Source organism: Condylura cristata, unplaced genomic scaffold, assembly GCF_000260355.1.
Source record: "Condylura cristata isolate star-nosed mole 26May11 unplaced genomic scaffold, ConCri1.0 scaffold00003, whole genome shotgun sequence".
Classification (NCBI taxonomy): domain Eukaryota; kingdom Metazoa; phylum Chordata; class Mammalia; order Eulipotyphla; family Talpidae; genus Condylura; species Condylura cristata.
In genome coordinates this window covers 48,802,790-48,818,271 of record NW_004567104.1, presented here as the reverse complement: position 1 = coordinate 48,818,271, position 15,482 = coordinate 48,802,790, and the positions used below count along the sequence as shown (strand labels likewise).

The following is a 15,482-nucleotide window of genomic DNA, read 5'->3' as shown; positions in this document are numbered from 1 at the left end:
TGGTCTTCCTTGCATGTGCCATTCTCATTCCCACCTGGAATGTTTGCAAAAGCTATTCCCTCAGCCTAGATTGCTCTGTACAGCAGTTCCAAAAGTTGTGCTTATATATATTTTTAAAGATTTATTTATTTATGTTTACAGAACTGGGGTATAGGCCAGAGGTGTGGTGGGTGAGAGGATTCACTAGAGACTGAGTGGGGAACAGAACAGGCAGACTGACTAAAGACACTGTTGAGGGGAGCAGCAGGTGGGTCAGGAGAGGTCTGCCACACCATGTGGGTCAGCTTCCTGGCTGGGGATTGAACTCGTGCTTTAGTGGCTTCCGAGAGCTTCATAATGTGGTGCTTTAACCAGTTGTGTCACCAGGCAGAGCCCAGTTGTGCTTATTTTAAAAAATACACCCAGGATTTGTTTTGGTAAGGCATGGGGATGACTGCCATAAAGTAAGCATTTTTTATACTTCTAGATACTTACAACCAGAGGGTCCAGCATGTCATACAGAACCACTTGGCACAGCCACCAAGGTTAGTGTAAAGGTGGAGGAAATAAGAGGAACATGTGACAAGAGACATTACTGTGGTTTCCATGGAAAGGAACAGACAAAACAAAACATGTGTAGGATAGACTATTTGAATAATTTCAGTGGAATCTGTTGTTTACAGACTATCCCAAATTGCCTGGTGTCTGTTTCTGGGATGATAAAGGCAGGAGAACACTGGCTAAGAGTATAAGAATTAGGTGGAGGAATTGGGGTGGGCTCCTGGGCTCTGGGTTGGTTAGATTAGGAATGGTGTCCCCCTCTAGTTCCAGTTATCAGCTAACGCTAGGAAGTGCAGTCCTTCCAGTAAGAATTCTGCTCCTAATTGCCAGGGGGGAGGGTGAGTAGCTCCACCCCACAAGCAGTACTTGACACCAGTGGATGTCCTTTCATTCAATTAATTGCTAGCATTATCTACTGGAGTTTCTTGGGCTCAATTAATTTGTTAGGATATAATTCAGAACAGCCAGAGGAAAGAGATGCTCAGAGCGAAGTGGGGGGAAAGAACACAGAACTTCCATGCTTTATCCAAGAGTGCCATTCCTCCCACATCTCTACCTCTTCCCCAGCCTGGAAGCTCTCTGTACCTAGTGCATTTGGATTTTGGTGGAGATTTTATCATATAGGCATGGTTAATTAAATCAGTGGCCATAGGTGCAGGGGTTGGGCTTGGAACTAAAAGGTTCAACCCTTGAATTTTAAGGTTGGTTCCTATGGCAACCAGCACTCCCTACTTTGAAAAACCCACCTCATTAACATAAAAAAGACACCCTGTCACTCTAATCACCTAAGCAAGTCCAAGAGTTTAGGAACTTTCTGTGGCAGAATGTGGGATAAAGATCAAATACAGGTGCCTCCCTGGTGGCCTAAGGATTTTGTCTCAACGCTATCACTAATAGGGTTGAATTGAACCCACATGGAGCAGCGGACTCTGTCTGTCTGGATGCTTCCCCTCAGCAGTGCATTTCAATAAATCCTCCTGTTTTGCTCCCCACTTTATCTCTGGTGAATCTGTAACAGGGTGGTCCCTAGGAAAAGGGAAGTTCCAGGTTCCCTGCCCCACCCAGAAGGAGGGTGGAGCAGAGCAGAGAAAAAGGAGAGAAGAGAAGGAGGGAAGAAGAGAAAAGAAGGAAGATGGATGGAGAACAAGAAGGAGACCTAAGGAAGCCACATGGAGCAGCAGGCATTTGATGAAGAAACTGTGCTTGTTTCCTGATCCAGGGCTGATTAAAGCAGATGTGGGTGAGACACCTGTAGGGAGGTGACTATGGCAGTGTTTATCTTGATTTTGATTTTGCTCTTTTCCTCTCAGATTTGTCTAGCCATTTCTGACCCTTTTCCATGGGTCCCGGCCAGAAGGTGCTTTAGTCCTGTGGCGGCTTTCAGGCCTTCCTTTGGGCCAACCCCTTTTGGGTTGACTTTTGCCCACGAGGGGATGGGTAACTTCAGGTGTTTGATTTAGAAATTATATTCTTTGTGTTGCGTATTGTATATTTACTGTATTAAAGTCCCTTTTAATTAAAGTTTTATATGTTTTGTTTTGATGTGGTGGATGGCACAACCCACTTAGAGCAGGCAGGTTTGGGGGTTCAGGGGTGCCCCTCTCTCCTTGTCCTGTAGCAGATTTGGTGTCCTATAACAAATCCCCTCACCCTCACCCCTGCACCCCTGCACCCCTGCACCTCTGGCCTATACCCCAGTTCTTCTAAGCAAAACAAAGTCCCCAAGTTGTTCAATTTCCTTAAAAATAAAAAAGATCAAGCATTTATTTCTTATTATAAATTACAATATTCCATTGGTTAGCAAGGATATAGAAAGCAAGAAAATATAGTTTATACAGTATAGTCCGGTAACCTCCAGAAAGATCATGGAAACAGCTATAGGACCTCATACTAGAAGAGGGCCCAATAAAAAAATGCACCACTTGTTACAGGGTGGCCCCCAGGAAAAGAGAAGTTTCCAGGTTCCCCACCCCACCCAAAGGAGGTGGAGCTGAGCAGAGAGAAGAATCTGAGAAGAGACTGAAGAAGAGGAAGCAGGCTGGAGAGCCAGAAAGTGACCTGATGGAGGCTCATGGAGCAGAGACATGTGAAGAAACAGCTCTTGTTTCTTGGCCCTGGACTGGTTGAAAGAGATGTGGGTCAGAGACCCATGGGAAGGTTAGTAATGGCAGTTTTTATCTTGATTTTGCTCTTTTCCTCCCAGACTTGTCTGGCCACTTCTGATTCTTTTCTATAGATCCCCGCATGAAGGTGCTTTAGACTTGCTTTGGGCCATCCCCAGTTGGGTAGACTTTTACCCGCAAGGGGATGAGTAACTTTGGGTGCCTAATTTGGAAACTAGATTCTTTGTCTTTTCTGTATTGCACATTAATTGTATTAAAGTTTCTTTCCATTAAGGGTCTTATGTGTTTTGTCTTGATGCAGCAGATGACAGATAGCAGCAGATTAAGAACAGGCAAGTTTGCGGGTTCTGGGGTGCCCTTCTCCTTGCCCTGTAACACACACTTGTCTTTTTCCATGGTTTCAGACATTTTAATTCTATTTTTACTTGACAGTCTTCCCTAGACTTGGGGATGACAAATCAAATTATCTTGCTCTGCCCAGGTTTTAAAGTAATTTTTCCTGTACATGTACTGTTCTTTATTAATATTCTCAGTAAGATTGCACCTACTCCTTTTAGATATAAATGTAGATATAGGTCCTGTAAACTTTAAAGATAGGCAGGATCTCCCTGGTGGCACAGGGGTTAAGTCTCAGCACTATCAAGCTATTACCAGATGGCATTGTTACAGGGCAAGGAGAGAGGGGCACCACTGAACCCCCAAACCTGCTTGCTCTAAATAGGTTCTGCCATCTGCTGCATCAAGACAAAACATAAAAGACTTTAATGAAAAGGAACTTTAATAAAGTGAGTATACAATACGGAAGACAAAGAATATAATTTCTAAATCAAACACCTAAGTTACCCATGCCCTCGTGGGCAAAACTGCACAAAAGTCCAAAGCAAGGTCTGAAAGCCCCACTAAAGCACCTTCTGGCCGGGAACCATAGAAAAGGGTCAGAAATGGCCAGACAAGTCTGTGAGGAAAAGAGTAAAATCAAAATCAAGATAAACACTGCCATAGTCAACCTCCCCACGGGTCTCTCACCCACATCTCTTTCAATTAGTCCAGGGCCAAGAAATAAGCACGGTTTCTTCATCACATGCTTGCTGCTCCATGTGGCTTCCTCAGGTCTCCTTCTGGCTTTCCAACCTGCTGCCTTCTTCTTCAGCTTCCTTCTCTTTCTCTGCTTTTTCTCTTCTCAGCCCCACCCTCCTTCTGGGAACCTGAACTTCCCATTTTCCTGGGGACCACCCTGTTACAGTATGAGTTCAACCCCAGCCAAGGAGGTGACCCAGAGAGCACAGAAGACCCAGATCCACCTTTCTGTTCCCCACTCTATCTCTGGTGAATCCTCTCATCCCCCGCACCTATGGCACGGACCCCAGTTCTTATATGCTTAAATAAATAAAAACAAATCTTAAAAAAATATTAAAGAGAAGCAGCATGGCATTTTACCTCTGGGAAGCTGTTACTTTCCAGAACTTAAATTGAGTCAGCAAAGTATCTCATCATATCCTGATCATTGCCTGATTCAAAGTGAGGATGAGATGAAAGGGAAATAAGAAAAACAAAACAAAACAAACAAACAAACAAAAAAACAAAAAACAGGGTAGTGAGAGCTTGTGAAAAATCTAAATGTATTTTGGAATATATGGTCCAAAGAAGACATTTAACAGAAATGACAGGACAGTTTCTACTTCGCAGAAGGGAAGAAAATTTGTTAAATAACACTTTGCTGTCATTTCCTTCTTTATTGTCATCAACACATTTTCCTGACAATCTCTTCTTTGAATTTTGGTAAAACAAATGAGTCAGCTCATTAATATAGAGTGAGAGTTTAGTATAATATTTAAAATATGTTTATATCAGAGACTATTAAAGTCATAGAAATTGTAGGAATTAAACAATCCTCATCTAAGCAGAAATTAGTTCTGAAAGATAATTATATAGCTCATATAGGCAACTTATTCCACTATGAGATACCTTGTGATATTAATTATAATGGCTGGGTAGGTACATAGTCTTAATTATATGAAACAAAAGACTGAAGATAAGTAGGGAAAAAATGAACCCAAAATTTGTCTAACAGAATTTCCTACTTGAACTTCAGGTCAGTAATCTTCATTCAAATTTAGGTCTCAAAGTCATTGTTTTGATCTTTCTGAGTGACTGAGGGTTCTAAGCTGCCAGTTGTATATATAGGATGCTTTTTTGTTCTCTAAAAGGGAAAAAAAAGACTGTCTTTAACATTGAGTGTATTTGAGTACATAGATATTGCATAGCATAATAAATTATATTCTTTATGATGATTTCAGAGTTGGAACAGCTTAGCAGTTCATCTACCATATCTAGTTCCAGAACCCTTCTGTCTCCTTGCTCTGCCTTTCTTAGAGGCTAGCTTTGTACTTAGATTTGTCTCTACTGTTTCAAGATGAACATATCTTGGGTATCACATCTTCTACCACAACGTCCAACAGCTGAAAGTAAGAGAAATCTCACTTGTCCCATTTATTTTTTTAGGAGATAAGAAAAACTTTTCCATGCCTTCCTTGGTGGAGCAACAGGTGAAAGCATAGCGCTATGAAGCTATCTATCTGCAGCTGCCTTAGCCCAAGTTCGATCCCCAGCCAGGGAGGTGACCTACATGGCACAGCAGACCTTTCCTGTCTTGATCTGCCTGTTCTGCTCCCTACTCTGTCGCTGGTGAATACTCTCACTTCCTCTGCACCTCTCACCTGTACTCCAGTTCTGTATGCATAAAAAAAAAAAAAAAAAAAACTTTTCCATGGGCAGAAAAGCCAAAAAGACATTACTCCAAAGAGGAAATGCAGACAGCCACAAACATATGAAAAAATGTTCAACATCACTTGTAATAAGGGAGATGCAAATTAAAACCACAATGAGATACTACCTTTGGCCAATGAGAATGGCACATCTTAAAACAACTAGGAACAACAAATTCTGGCGAGGATGTGGAGAAAAAGGAACTCTTCTGCACTGCTGGTGGGAATGCAAACTAGGACAACTACTATGGAAAACTGCTTGGAGATTCTCAAACTGCTAAAAATGGAGCTTCCATATGACATAGCAATTCCACTCCTAGGTATCTACCCAAAAGATTGATTCAAAAAGACACCTGTAGGCCCTCCATGGTGGCACAATGGGTTGAGACGCAGCACTGCAAGCTGGCCCAGCAGCTTCAGTGTGAATTCAATCCCTGCTCTGGAAGTGACCCACATGGCACAGCAGACCTCTCCTGACCCACCCACTGCTCCCCTTCACAGTGTACTTCGTCTATCTGCCTGTTCTGTGCTCCGCTCTGTCTTTGGTGAAGCCTCTTGCGGCTCTGCTTGTATCCCATGTGTATTACAATAGGAATCAACCCAAAAAGATTAAAAAGATGTGGTACATATACACAATGAGATATTACTCAGCGATCAAAAAAGATACATGGATGAAGCTGGAAGGGATCATGCTTAGTGAAATTAGACAGAAAGAAAAAGAAAAATTCCGGATGGTTTCACTTATAGCAGGAGCATAAAGGACCAGGGTGGGGGGAAATAATAATGAACAACTATATACCAGAGACATTTTACTGGGGTGGAGTGGGGAATGGGATAAAACATGGGGGTGGGGAGAGTGCATGGGACTATGGTGATGGCACACAGATGAATTGGTGATGGAAAGTCCACAGGGATTACAAGTGAGAAGGGAAATGGCACAAAATGGTGTAAAAATAAACTATAATAATAATAATAATTAAAAAAACCCCGACTTTCCCAAGGCTCTCCTCACCTATCTCATTGGCAATAACTGTTGCTTTCCCAGCCCCAGGCTAATCCAAGGCTCAACCTTTCCTAAGTGGATGGCCCACTAATTCCTGAAAAAATAAATGGAGTTTTAATGACAATAGTAAAGGAAAAAGTGAGTGTAAGACAGACTGCTCCACGAAGAAGGTAGTTCGTTATTACAATCAGCAGTGCACAGATAAGGGTTTCCTCTAGTTTGCACCACTCTGTTTATCATCTAACAGCTACAACATGCTGATAAATACTATTTGTTTGACATATCTGCTCACCTGCAAGCATCATAAAGCTGTCTATTCATCACTGTATTCTATGATCTTGGCCAATACATGATATATGAAGAATCTTAGAGGGCCCTCCTTGGTGGTGCTATAGGTTAAGACACAGCACTGCAAGCCGGCTGCAGCCACTTCATTACTAGTTCGATCCCTAGCCCTAGAGATGATCCACATGGCGCGGCTGACCCACCCGCTGTTCTGCTCCCCCGCTCTGTCTCTGGTGAATCCTCTTGCTACCCCTGCACATCTGGCCTGCACCCCAGTTCTGTATGCATAAATAAATAAATAAGTCTTAAAAAAAAATCTTAGAATTTGTATTATGTGTGCCTGTTCCCCTTTGTGGGTTCTCAGGGCCGGAATGCCAATGTTAAGAACTCTGTATATCCCATTCTTTTGGATGCCACTCTGCTAGGCAAATAGCGGGTTCTCAATTAACATGTAAATGAATTAAGTCACAATGTACATATCAAATTCTTTTTCCACTATTTACATGATCAATTCACATTCTGACATACTGAAAATAAATAGACATAGACTGGTGCCAAAGGTATTTTTGTTGCATCAAGCTTTGCAAAAATATTTGAAGTTAGTGCATTTAAGTAAAGTTGTACAAGTTATGCTGTAGAGATGAAGGAAAGCTAGATAGCAAAAAGACAGAAAATTATTTTTGAGCTTAACCTGATTTTTTAATATATCTGTTTATATATATATATTTGGCATAGAAGAATAGAGGTGTAGGCCAGAGATATGGGTGGTGAGCAGATTCACCAGAGACACAGTGGGCAGCAGAACAGATCTATTGAAATACACTGCTGAGGGAATCAGCGAAGGAGAAAGGAGAGATCTGTTGTACCATGTGGGTCAGCTCCCTGGCTGGGAATTGAATTCAGGTCATACCAGTGATAGTGTTGAAACTGACTCCTAGACCACCAGGTAAGCCCCAGAATCTGTTCAAATTAAGTATCTATACAACCAGATATTAAGAAATAGATGGTACTGAAAACAACTTGGTGATGACTTTATATTAAATCTTTCACTGCAAAGTTTGCCATGTGCAGAATTTTTTCTAAATAATATTTCCCACAAAGCAGGTGACATCCAGCCCTCCCTGGTGGCGCAGCGGGTTAAAGCACAGCACTGAGAAGATAAATCCACCTGCATGAGTTCGATCCCCGCCTGTCCCGTAGGAGATCCACATGGCGCGGCTGACCTCTCCTGACCCGCCCGCTGCTCCCCTCAGCAGTGTACTTGGTCAGTCTGCCTGCTCTGCTCCCCACTCTGTCTCTAGTGAATCCTCTCACCCTCCACATCTCTGGCCTGTACCCCAGTTCCATATAAGTAAATAAATAAATCTTTAAAAAAAAAAAGTAGGTGACATCCATCTCCAATATTTTATATTCATGCTGAGTTCATGAAAGGATCCCAGTCCTTGGTTTTCTACCTGGATGTGTAAGAGAACCAAATCTATAGCAATTTTGTTTCTTGTTTTAACTGGCTTGAGACAGAGAAGAGTAGATTATAAAAGAATATCAAAGAATAGAACTCTAGTCCATCCCCACAAAATAGGCTGTAAAATTCGTTTAACCATTAAACAAAGTTAAACACCCTTACTTATTGCTGTTTTTATCTGGTCTGTTAATATACTAATTTATATTGTACAGGACTTGAGGAGGCTTTACAACTCCATTTGTTTGCCAAGGAATTCTTTGATTCAGATTAGCAGTTCCCAATAGAACACCATTTGGGAAAGCTTATTTGATCCCAAAGGCAAGTATAATTCATGGAAAAATAACATTTACAAAGGGAGGATCCTGCATCAGTCTTTGCTTTTACTTGTTAGGCCCCTCCCGGGTAAATCTTTATTTTTAAGGACTCTAAGAAGATCATAATTTCCACTACAAAAATATATAGAAATGTTGATGTAATGGCCAATTGAAATTTAGCTTGAAAAATTGTAAAAAGGCAAACTGTCAAAAGGCTATTTTGTCCAAATTCAGAAATGTTTGGCTTAATTGATTTTTCTTCTCTGTAGCCAAAATTTTTTCTGTATGTTATAATTAATTGAGGGATTTCCTAACAAAAGCATTAAATCTCTATTTCTCTGCCAAATGTAGTATGTGCAACAGCTGTGGACCCACCCAGACCTGTTTGAACCTGGTTTTGCTCCCTTTTTTTGTTTCTCTTTATACTCTCAATAATATTTAACTCCTAGGTTTGTTGCTGCTAAATGTGTTAATGAATGCAAAACGTCACTGTAGTGCTCAACAAATGTTACTTTCCTTTTGCTTCACTTGATCTTGGTCTAGTGGTTTTACTCATTTGGGGTCACCATACTCTGCCTTGTGTTGTTAGATGACAGTTAATAAAAGTTTCTTTTTAGGCCCTCCCTGGTGGCGCAGCGGGTTAAAGCGCAACACTAAGAAGCTTAAGCCACTTGTGCATGAGTTCGATTCCCGCCTGCCCAGGAGGAGATCCACATGTCGCGGCAGACCTCTCCTGACCTGCCCGCTGCTCCCCTCGGCAGTGTACTTCGTAGATCTGCCTATTCTGTTCCCCACTCTGTCTCTGGTGAATCCTCTCACCCTCTGCATCTCTGGCCTGTACTCCAGTTCTATATGAATAAATAAATAAATCTTTAAAAAAAAATTTCTTTTTAAACCTCCTATTTTCCTCCCATGAGGAAAAATTTAACCTTCTTGTAGCTCAAGAAGATAATCAAGTTTTGGCATTTTTGTGATAGGATAAAAAAAAATTGCCAGATCCATACAAGATGACTCAATTTATGATGTTTTGTTTCAAAGGTTTAGAAGCAAAGAAGGTAGAATCCATTGGCCTTGAAGGCAGAGAGGTAGAATCCATTGCTTTTTGTTTGGGCTAAGGAGGTAGAGAAAGGGAAAATAAAACTAAGTAGAGGTTGGGGGATTCACCTAATCCTGGGACCTGAAAGAGTAAGTGCCCGGGGCACAGCCAAAGAGCTGCCAAAGGTGTACCCTTGGCCAATGACTCAGCCATCAGCCGGGGTGGGTGAAACTAACCCCAAGTGAGAGTGAAGCACAGAGGGACTTGAGAGAGGGCTCAGCAAGATTATGTCTCAAGACTCTTTCAGGATATTCTTAATTTTCAGAACATAAGCTCCAGAAGAGCAAGGATTTTATCCATTTCCCCACTGGTAAGCCATGTTCTCTTTAAAAGGGTGTCTAGTAAATATAAGCACTTAGTAAATACGCATTTAGTGATGATATGAAGTGTGTTAACAACACAAAGGATGAAAGTTCAAGAAAATGGGGGAAAATTAAGAGGTAAGGATAACCCCGAGGTTTCAAAAGTGGGAAAGTAGGAAAAAGCATTATTAATCATAAAAATTACTTGAGTCAAAAGCCTGGTTGGTATGAAGGTCTAAATACTTTGTTTTAACTTTGTTGACTCTACTTTGCATACAGTACTAAAGTACTTTGCATACAGTGGATGTGGTTGAACTGAATGCTCAGCTAATCATTGTACCTACAAGACTGAGATTTAAAAGTAATCAGAGCTAGAAATTGAGAAGTCACAGTCCTCAATAGGGTGGTGAGTGGGGAATCCCAACTGTCTATGTTGGGGGTGGGGAGTTTTGAACATTAAGGGACAGGCATGTTTTCTGAAGTCAATGAGCAGCAACTTGGTATTTAAATTTAATATCTTGGAACTTATTTCGATACTACTATAGGACTAGCTCATGGTTTTTATAGTGCCTACACAGACATTTATAGCCATTACTAATGGCTATTTAAGCCATTCCAGTGTCTCTACATTATAAGTAATATCTAAATGGTAATTCTTTTGCACAGCTTTGTATAACAGTGCAAGAATGTCTGTAACAGAAGTTTCATCAATAGAATTATGGAATGTTGCATCAAAATATATAAATGGTGAAAACTATAATTGCTTTTGCTACATAGTCTCCAGAACGATCTCATCAATTTGTATTCCCACCAACAGCATGGGAGTGTGCCTCTCTCTACACTGCTTTTTTTTTTTTTGCAAGTAAGTAAAAATTATACATAATGCATACATAACTTTGATTAGTGAAACAGACTTGTTTTCAAATACACTAGAATATAAACTCTGTGGGGTCAGGAATTTTTGTTTCCTTTACTGCTTAGAATAGTGCCTAGGGCCCTCCCTGATGGCTCAGCGGGTTAAAACACTGCACTAAGAAGCTGAAGCCACTTCAGCATGAGTTCGATCCCGCCTGCCCCGGAGGTGACCACATGGCGCGGCAGACCTCTCCTGGCTGGTCTGCTGCTCCCCTCAGTAGTGTACTTCGTCGATTTGCCTGTTCTGCTCCCCATTCTGTCTCTGGTGAATTCTCTCACTGCCTTTGTACCTCTGGCCTGCACCCCAGTTCTGTATGCACAAATAAATAAAATCTTAAAAAAAAAAAAAATAGTGCCTGGCACATACTATAAAGATTTGTTTAAGTTGATGCTTTAACAAACTTCTTCTCTTCAGAGAGTTGTCTGTCCTTATTGTTTGTCTATTTTCTATTAAGTTCTCTTTTCTTTTTCCTAAGAGTTGTTTTCCTAAGGCGATAGTTTTCCTAAGAAGAAAACTATCCATTTGTACTGTGTTACTCTTTCTTACATTCCCTGTTGGCTGGAGGCCAAACTGTCTTCTAAGGAGGAAAGTTAAAAAAACCTTAATTAGGGTTTTGAAATTCAAACCCAAAACAACCTTGCAAGTTTGATAGTAAACACCAATTTGCCCTCTAAGGAGGAAGTACCCCTTAACACTTCCTTGAATGGTTCCTTGACACCTTCCACAAAACTCATCAATCTACTGTTTCTGCCAATTTGCTTTCTCATTATTGTTTACACTGTCTTTAACAGTATTATTATAAAAAGGTATTCCAGTCATTGCACATGTTTGTGGGCTTTGTATTTCTTTTGTGAGTTGCTGGTTCATGGTTTGTGTTCTATTTTAAAATAGGTTGTTCTTTTTCTTACTGATTTATTGAAATCCTTTTTATATTTTGGGTATTAACCCTTTTCATAATATGCTGTAATTCTTTTCTGTTGGTTATTTTAATTATGGCTTTCACCATATAAATGTTTCACATATTCTAATGCTTAGGGTATGTTACCTCCCCCCGCCCCCCCATTCCTGCCTTCTACACACCCTCCCCCTTCCTGGAAAGTGTATGCAGAATTTGAGACTGGACTATTTAGATCTCTAAGTTCCTAGAAGAGTAGAGCCTAGACTAATAGACTAGCATAATATGGGAACACAGTCAATTATGATATGACAAGTAATCTTTCTGGTAGACTCGAATTCCTTTTTCTTGCACTCACGACACTGGGGAAATCACCACAATGGTTACTCACATATATCAACATACAGTCCTACTTTGAACAACATACAATCCTACTTTGAAATGAAGATGCTTTAGAAGTTATGCCTCTGTTTGAAAGAACTAAACTATCTTTTGCTTTTGACAAGTTTCCCCACACTGTAGTGAGAATCTAGCTCTAAGTTAGGGTTTAGACTGCCTAGGTACACTGGCTTATTCTTTTGGAGATGCACATGTTCGTTGAACAATGTGCATATAGGAGATAAAACCCCAGGAAGACAGCAGGAAGATGAGGCTAGCAGGATATTCACATAGAGTTGGAGGAAAGTTTGTATGGAAAAAGAAAGAGCTTGATCAAGCTCAGTCTTGAACAATGCAACCCTTGAGAAATGTAAAGAAAGCTATTAACTTATAAGGGGATAGTATAAGAAACTAGCCCCTGGTCACTTTATATGCATCTCTAGTTCTGTGGTTCAACCAGTATGAGCTGAATGTGACTGTCCTGATGAGATAAGAACCCTATGGATATATTTCTTCTGCAAGTAATAGCTGCTCTTACTAAGACCAAGAGAGTCTGTGGTTGAGACAAGTAGGGTGTGGGAATTTGGAAGGCAGTTTCTGCAGTGGGGGGTGCGAAAAAGACATATTTCCTTTCAGCTGACTCTACACTATGAGTCTACAGGTGCCAAATGGCACTCCAGGTTGGAGTGGAGAATCTAGCTTTTACCTGCCTCTAAGTATACAAAGGCCACATCCCATAAAATAGTATTGCTCTAATTCAAAGAAAAGGTACCATCCACTACAGAAAAACAAACGTAGCCAGCTTTATATGTATTGGGCCTAAGTACAATTTTGTGGGCCTTTGAGAGATGCTGCATGTTCCAAAAGCCTACTCCTATTGGCCTGTCTCCTCACAACTTACTGGAATAAGGCTGAATTAAATAAATTTGTATTGTGAAAACATCTTTTTCAAAACAACTAGGAAGACACATTCCAGTGATGGCTAAAATCCTACAATTGCATCACTCCACTTTATTCTTATTACCTTCCATAGGAGTCACAGAGTTTACATGGTTGCAATTAGGTACCCATGTAATAATGTATCCCGCATTAAAAAAAAAATCAATGTTACACAGATCAAAAGCACCTGTCCAGATAATTACATAATGGGTTTTGGGGAAAGAAAACTGATTTTGTTCTCAGACACCTTCCTTTGAATCACATTTCCAAAATAAGTGGTGGTTGACATTGGTATGTTACTTACCTCTGAACTCTTATTTCTAGCATGAGGTTATTCTTGCTTGCAAAATGGGTGAGAGGGACAGATAGGATGTGTGCAATGCAGCTGACTCCTGGTGAGCAATGATTAGGGGTTAATAGTCTTCCTGAATTGATGATTTTTGTGATAGTCACAGTGCCAAGCATTTTTTATACCATCTTCAATTTTAACCTTCCTTGTAATCCCTTAAAAGAGACTGCATTGTGTCACTTTACAAAGAACACAAGTGTGCCCAGGTGAAGTCATGTGCTCAAGATCACAAAGGAAGCTGGTGGGGAAGTGGAATTCCAAGTAGGTTAGCGTGAACAGTGCCTTTGTGGCTGCTAATGACCAAGAAAGACAAAACAGAAAAATCACCCAAGAACAGAAGGCTTCTTTAGCATATGACTGTCAATCCAAAAATCTTAGGCCACATTGAATGCTGAAAATCATGAACATGAGAAGGATATTGAGGAACTCAGAAAAAAACTAAAAAAGCAAGGTAAGTTGAAGAAAAAAATGGTCCAGATGGACAATTCCCTAAATATCTTTAATCACTCTGTCTCAGAACCCACTTTAAAAATCACAAAATTCGGGTGGATTAAATCAAAAGCATTCTGTAGAAAGTGAAAGGGGTGGAATTTCCTGAACGCAGTAGCTTTTTTTTTTTTTTAAATCAGTAAAACTAGAAAAATAACAAGTGCTGCCTCCTAGAACTACTAAGATTCAGACACCCTTGATAAAGGACTTTGTTTCTGCGCGGATGTTGTGGCTTTGATACACCCAAGTCTGCAGCTCTTCTCTTTGGGTCATAGGATGGCATGTGATGATGCTCAGTGCTCAAAGACTGAATGTTGCTGGACAATGAACTATTTCACCAAAGCTGAAATTTAAAAAGCATTCAAAGCCATCCAAGTAGAAGGACATTATTAGTAAAAGTCCAAAGTATGAGAACAATATCAAGGGAGCGGAACTTTACAAAAAAAGAAAATGCACATCCCGCCTTCGTTCTTTCCCCTAGAGTAGCATCTCCTTCAAAAGATAAGAATCTCTGACACACTTGTCCTTGAAGGGCTGAGACTAGGAATTCTTGGGTTTTCTGTACCCCTCCCTTCCTGCTAGGCACCAAACCCGCCCCGCCTAGTGTCACCGAAGAGCCCTGTGCGCCAAGCAAGTGTTTACTTCCACTGTTCTCCCGTCCGGCTGGGAAACGGAGCACCCGGGCCGCCCCTCACACTCGCCCCAGCAGTTTCCCAAACATACCAGGACGGGATGGGAGTGTTTTCTTGGCTGCGGAACTCGATCCTCCTACGTTATCCTGAAGCCACTCGCCGCCTTTCCCTGACTCGTTCTTCGCGGTGATTTTCCCATCGGGACGCCCCGCGAGGGCGCGCGGCTGGCGTCCGCTCGGCCCGAAAGGTAGGAGCTGGGCTGCGCTCCTGCCTCGCCGCCCCGGGGACAGGAAGCCGCCCTGCCGCCCTCCGCATTGCACCTTCTCTGCGAACTTGGGGCGGCTGCCGCCACTGAGCAAGTGCCACCGCTGCGGAGCAGGAGGCGCTTCCCCGCCGCCCCGGAGGCGTTCGGCGCAGTCGGCTGGGATCCCGAGCCGGGCCGGCAGGCACCCAGTGCTCCCGAGGCCCGGGGACGCAACCGTGTCCGTGTCGCCCCTGACCGGCTCCGAAGCGCTCGGATTTCCGCCAGCCTTGGGTTCGGCTGCCTGATGCCGCCAGCGCCACGGGAGAGGTAGCGGCCGGCCGGAGCGAGCGGCGGCGGGCGGGCGGTGAGCAGCGGGCCCCCGGCCGCGGAGCTCGGCGCGCCTTCGGCGGTCTTTGCTGCCCGGCCTCTGCGGGTAACTTTCCGCTGCCTGGCGGCGGGCTCGCTTGTCCGGCTGAGGGAGGTGGTGTGTGCGCCGAGACCGAGCTCCCGCCAGGGGAGGGGACGCGGCGTGGCAGCCCAGACCCTGCGGTCTCTGCTCCCCGACTCTGATGCTGAGGGTCGGGTGGGGAGAGCGCTGACTGACCCTCCGCGCACCCTCTCTGCTCTCTGCCCGGGAAACTGCGTGCGCTCCGGCGCATTGAGTTTAGCGCCACCAGCCGCACCGGGCCCGGGTTCTAACCCCGAAAGCCCAGGGATAGGGATGGGGGCGAGGGCCGGGCGCGGGGACCC

At 42.7% G+C, this 15,482-nt stretch overlaps 1 protein-coding gene across 5 annotated transcripts in view; it reads left to right on the top strand.

Annotated features, from left to right (window-relative positions):
* Positions 1-14,493: 14,493 nt before the first annotated feature.
* ST3GAL6 (ST3 beta-galactoside alpha-2,3-sialyltransferase 6) overlaps positions 14,494-15,482 on the top strand; it is a 68,622-nt gene continuing 67,633 nt past the window's right edge. For 2 of the 5 annotated variants that reach the window (XM_012732724.1, XM_012732703.1), the window contains exon 1: positions 14,494-15,096. Coding sequence is in view for 1 of the 5 variants with exons in the window: in XM_012732712.1 (XP_012588166.1) it covers positions 15,037-15,059 (23 nt within the window). In the remaining 4 variants the exon portion in view is untranslated. The remainder of the gene's footprint in view (positions 15,097-15,482) is intronic. The other 3 variants (XM_012732712.1, XM_004675261.2, XM_012732708.1) reach the window with 3 other exon arrangements.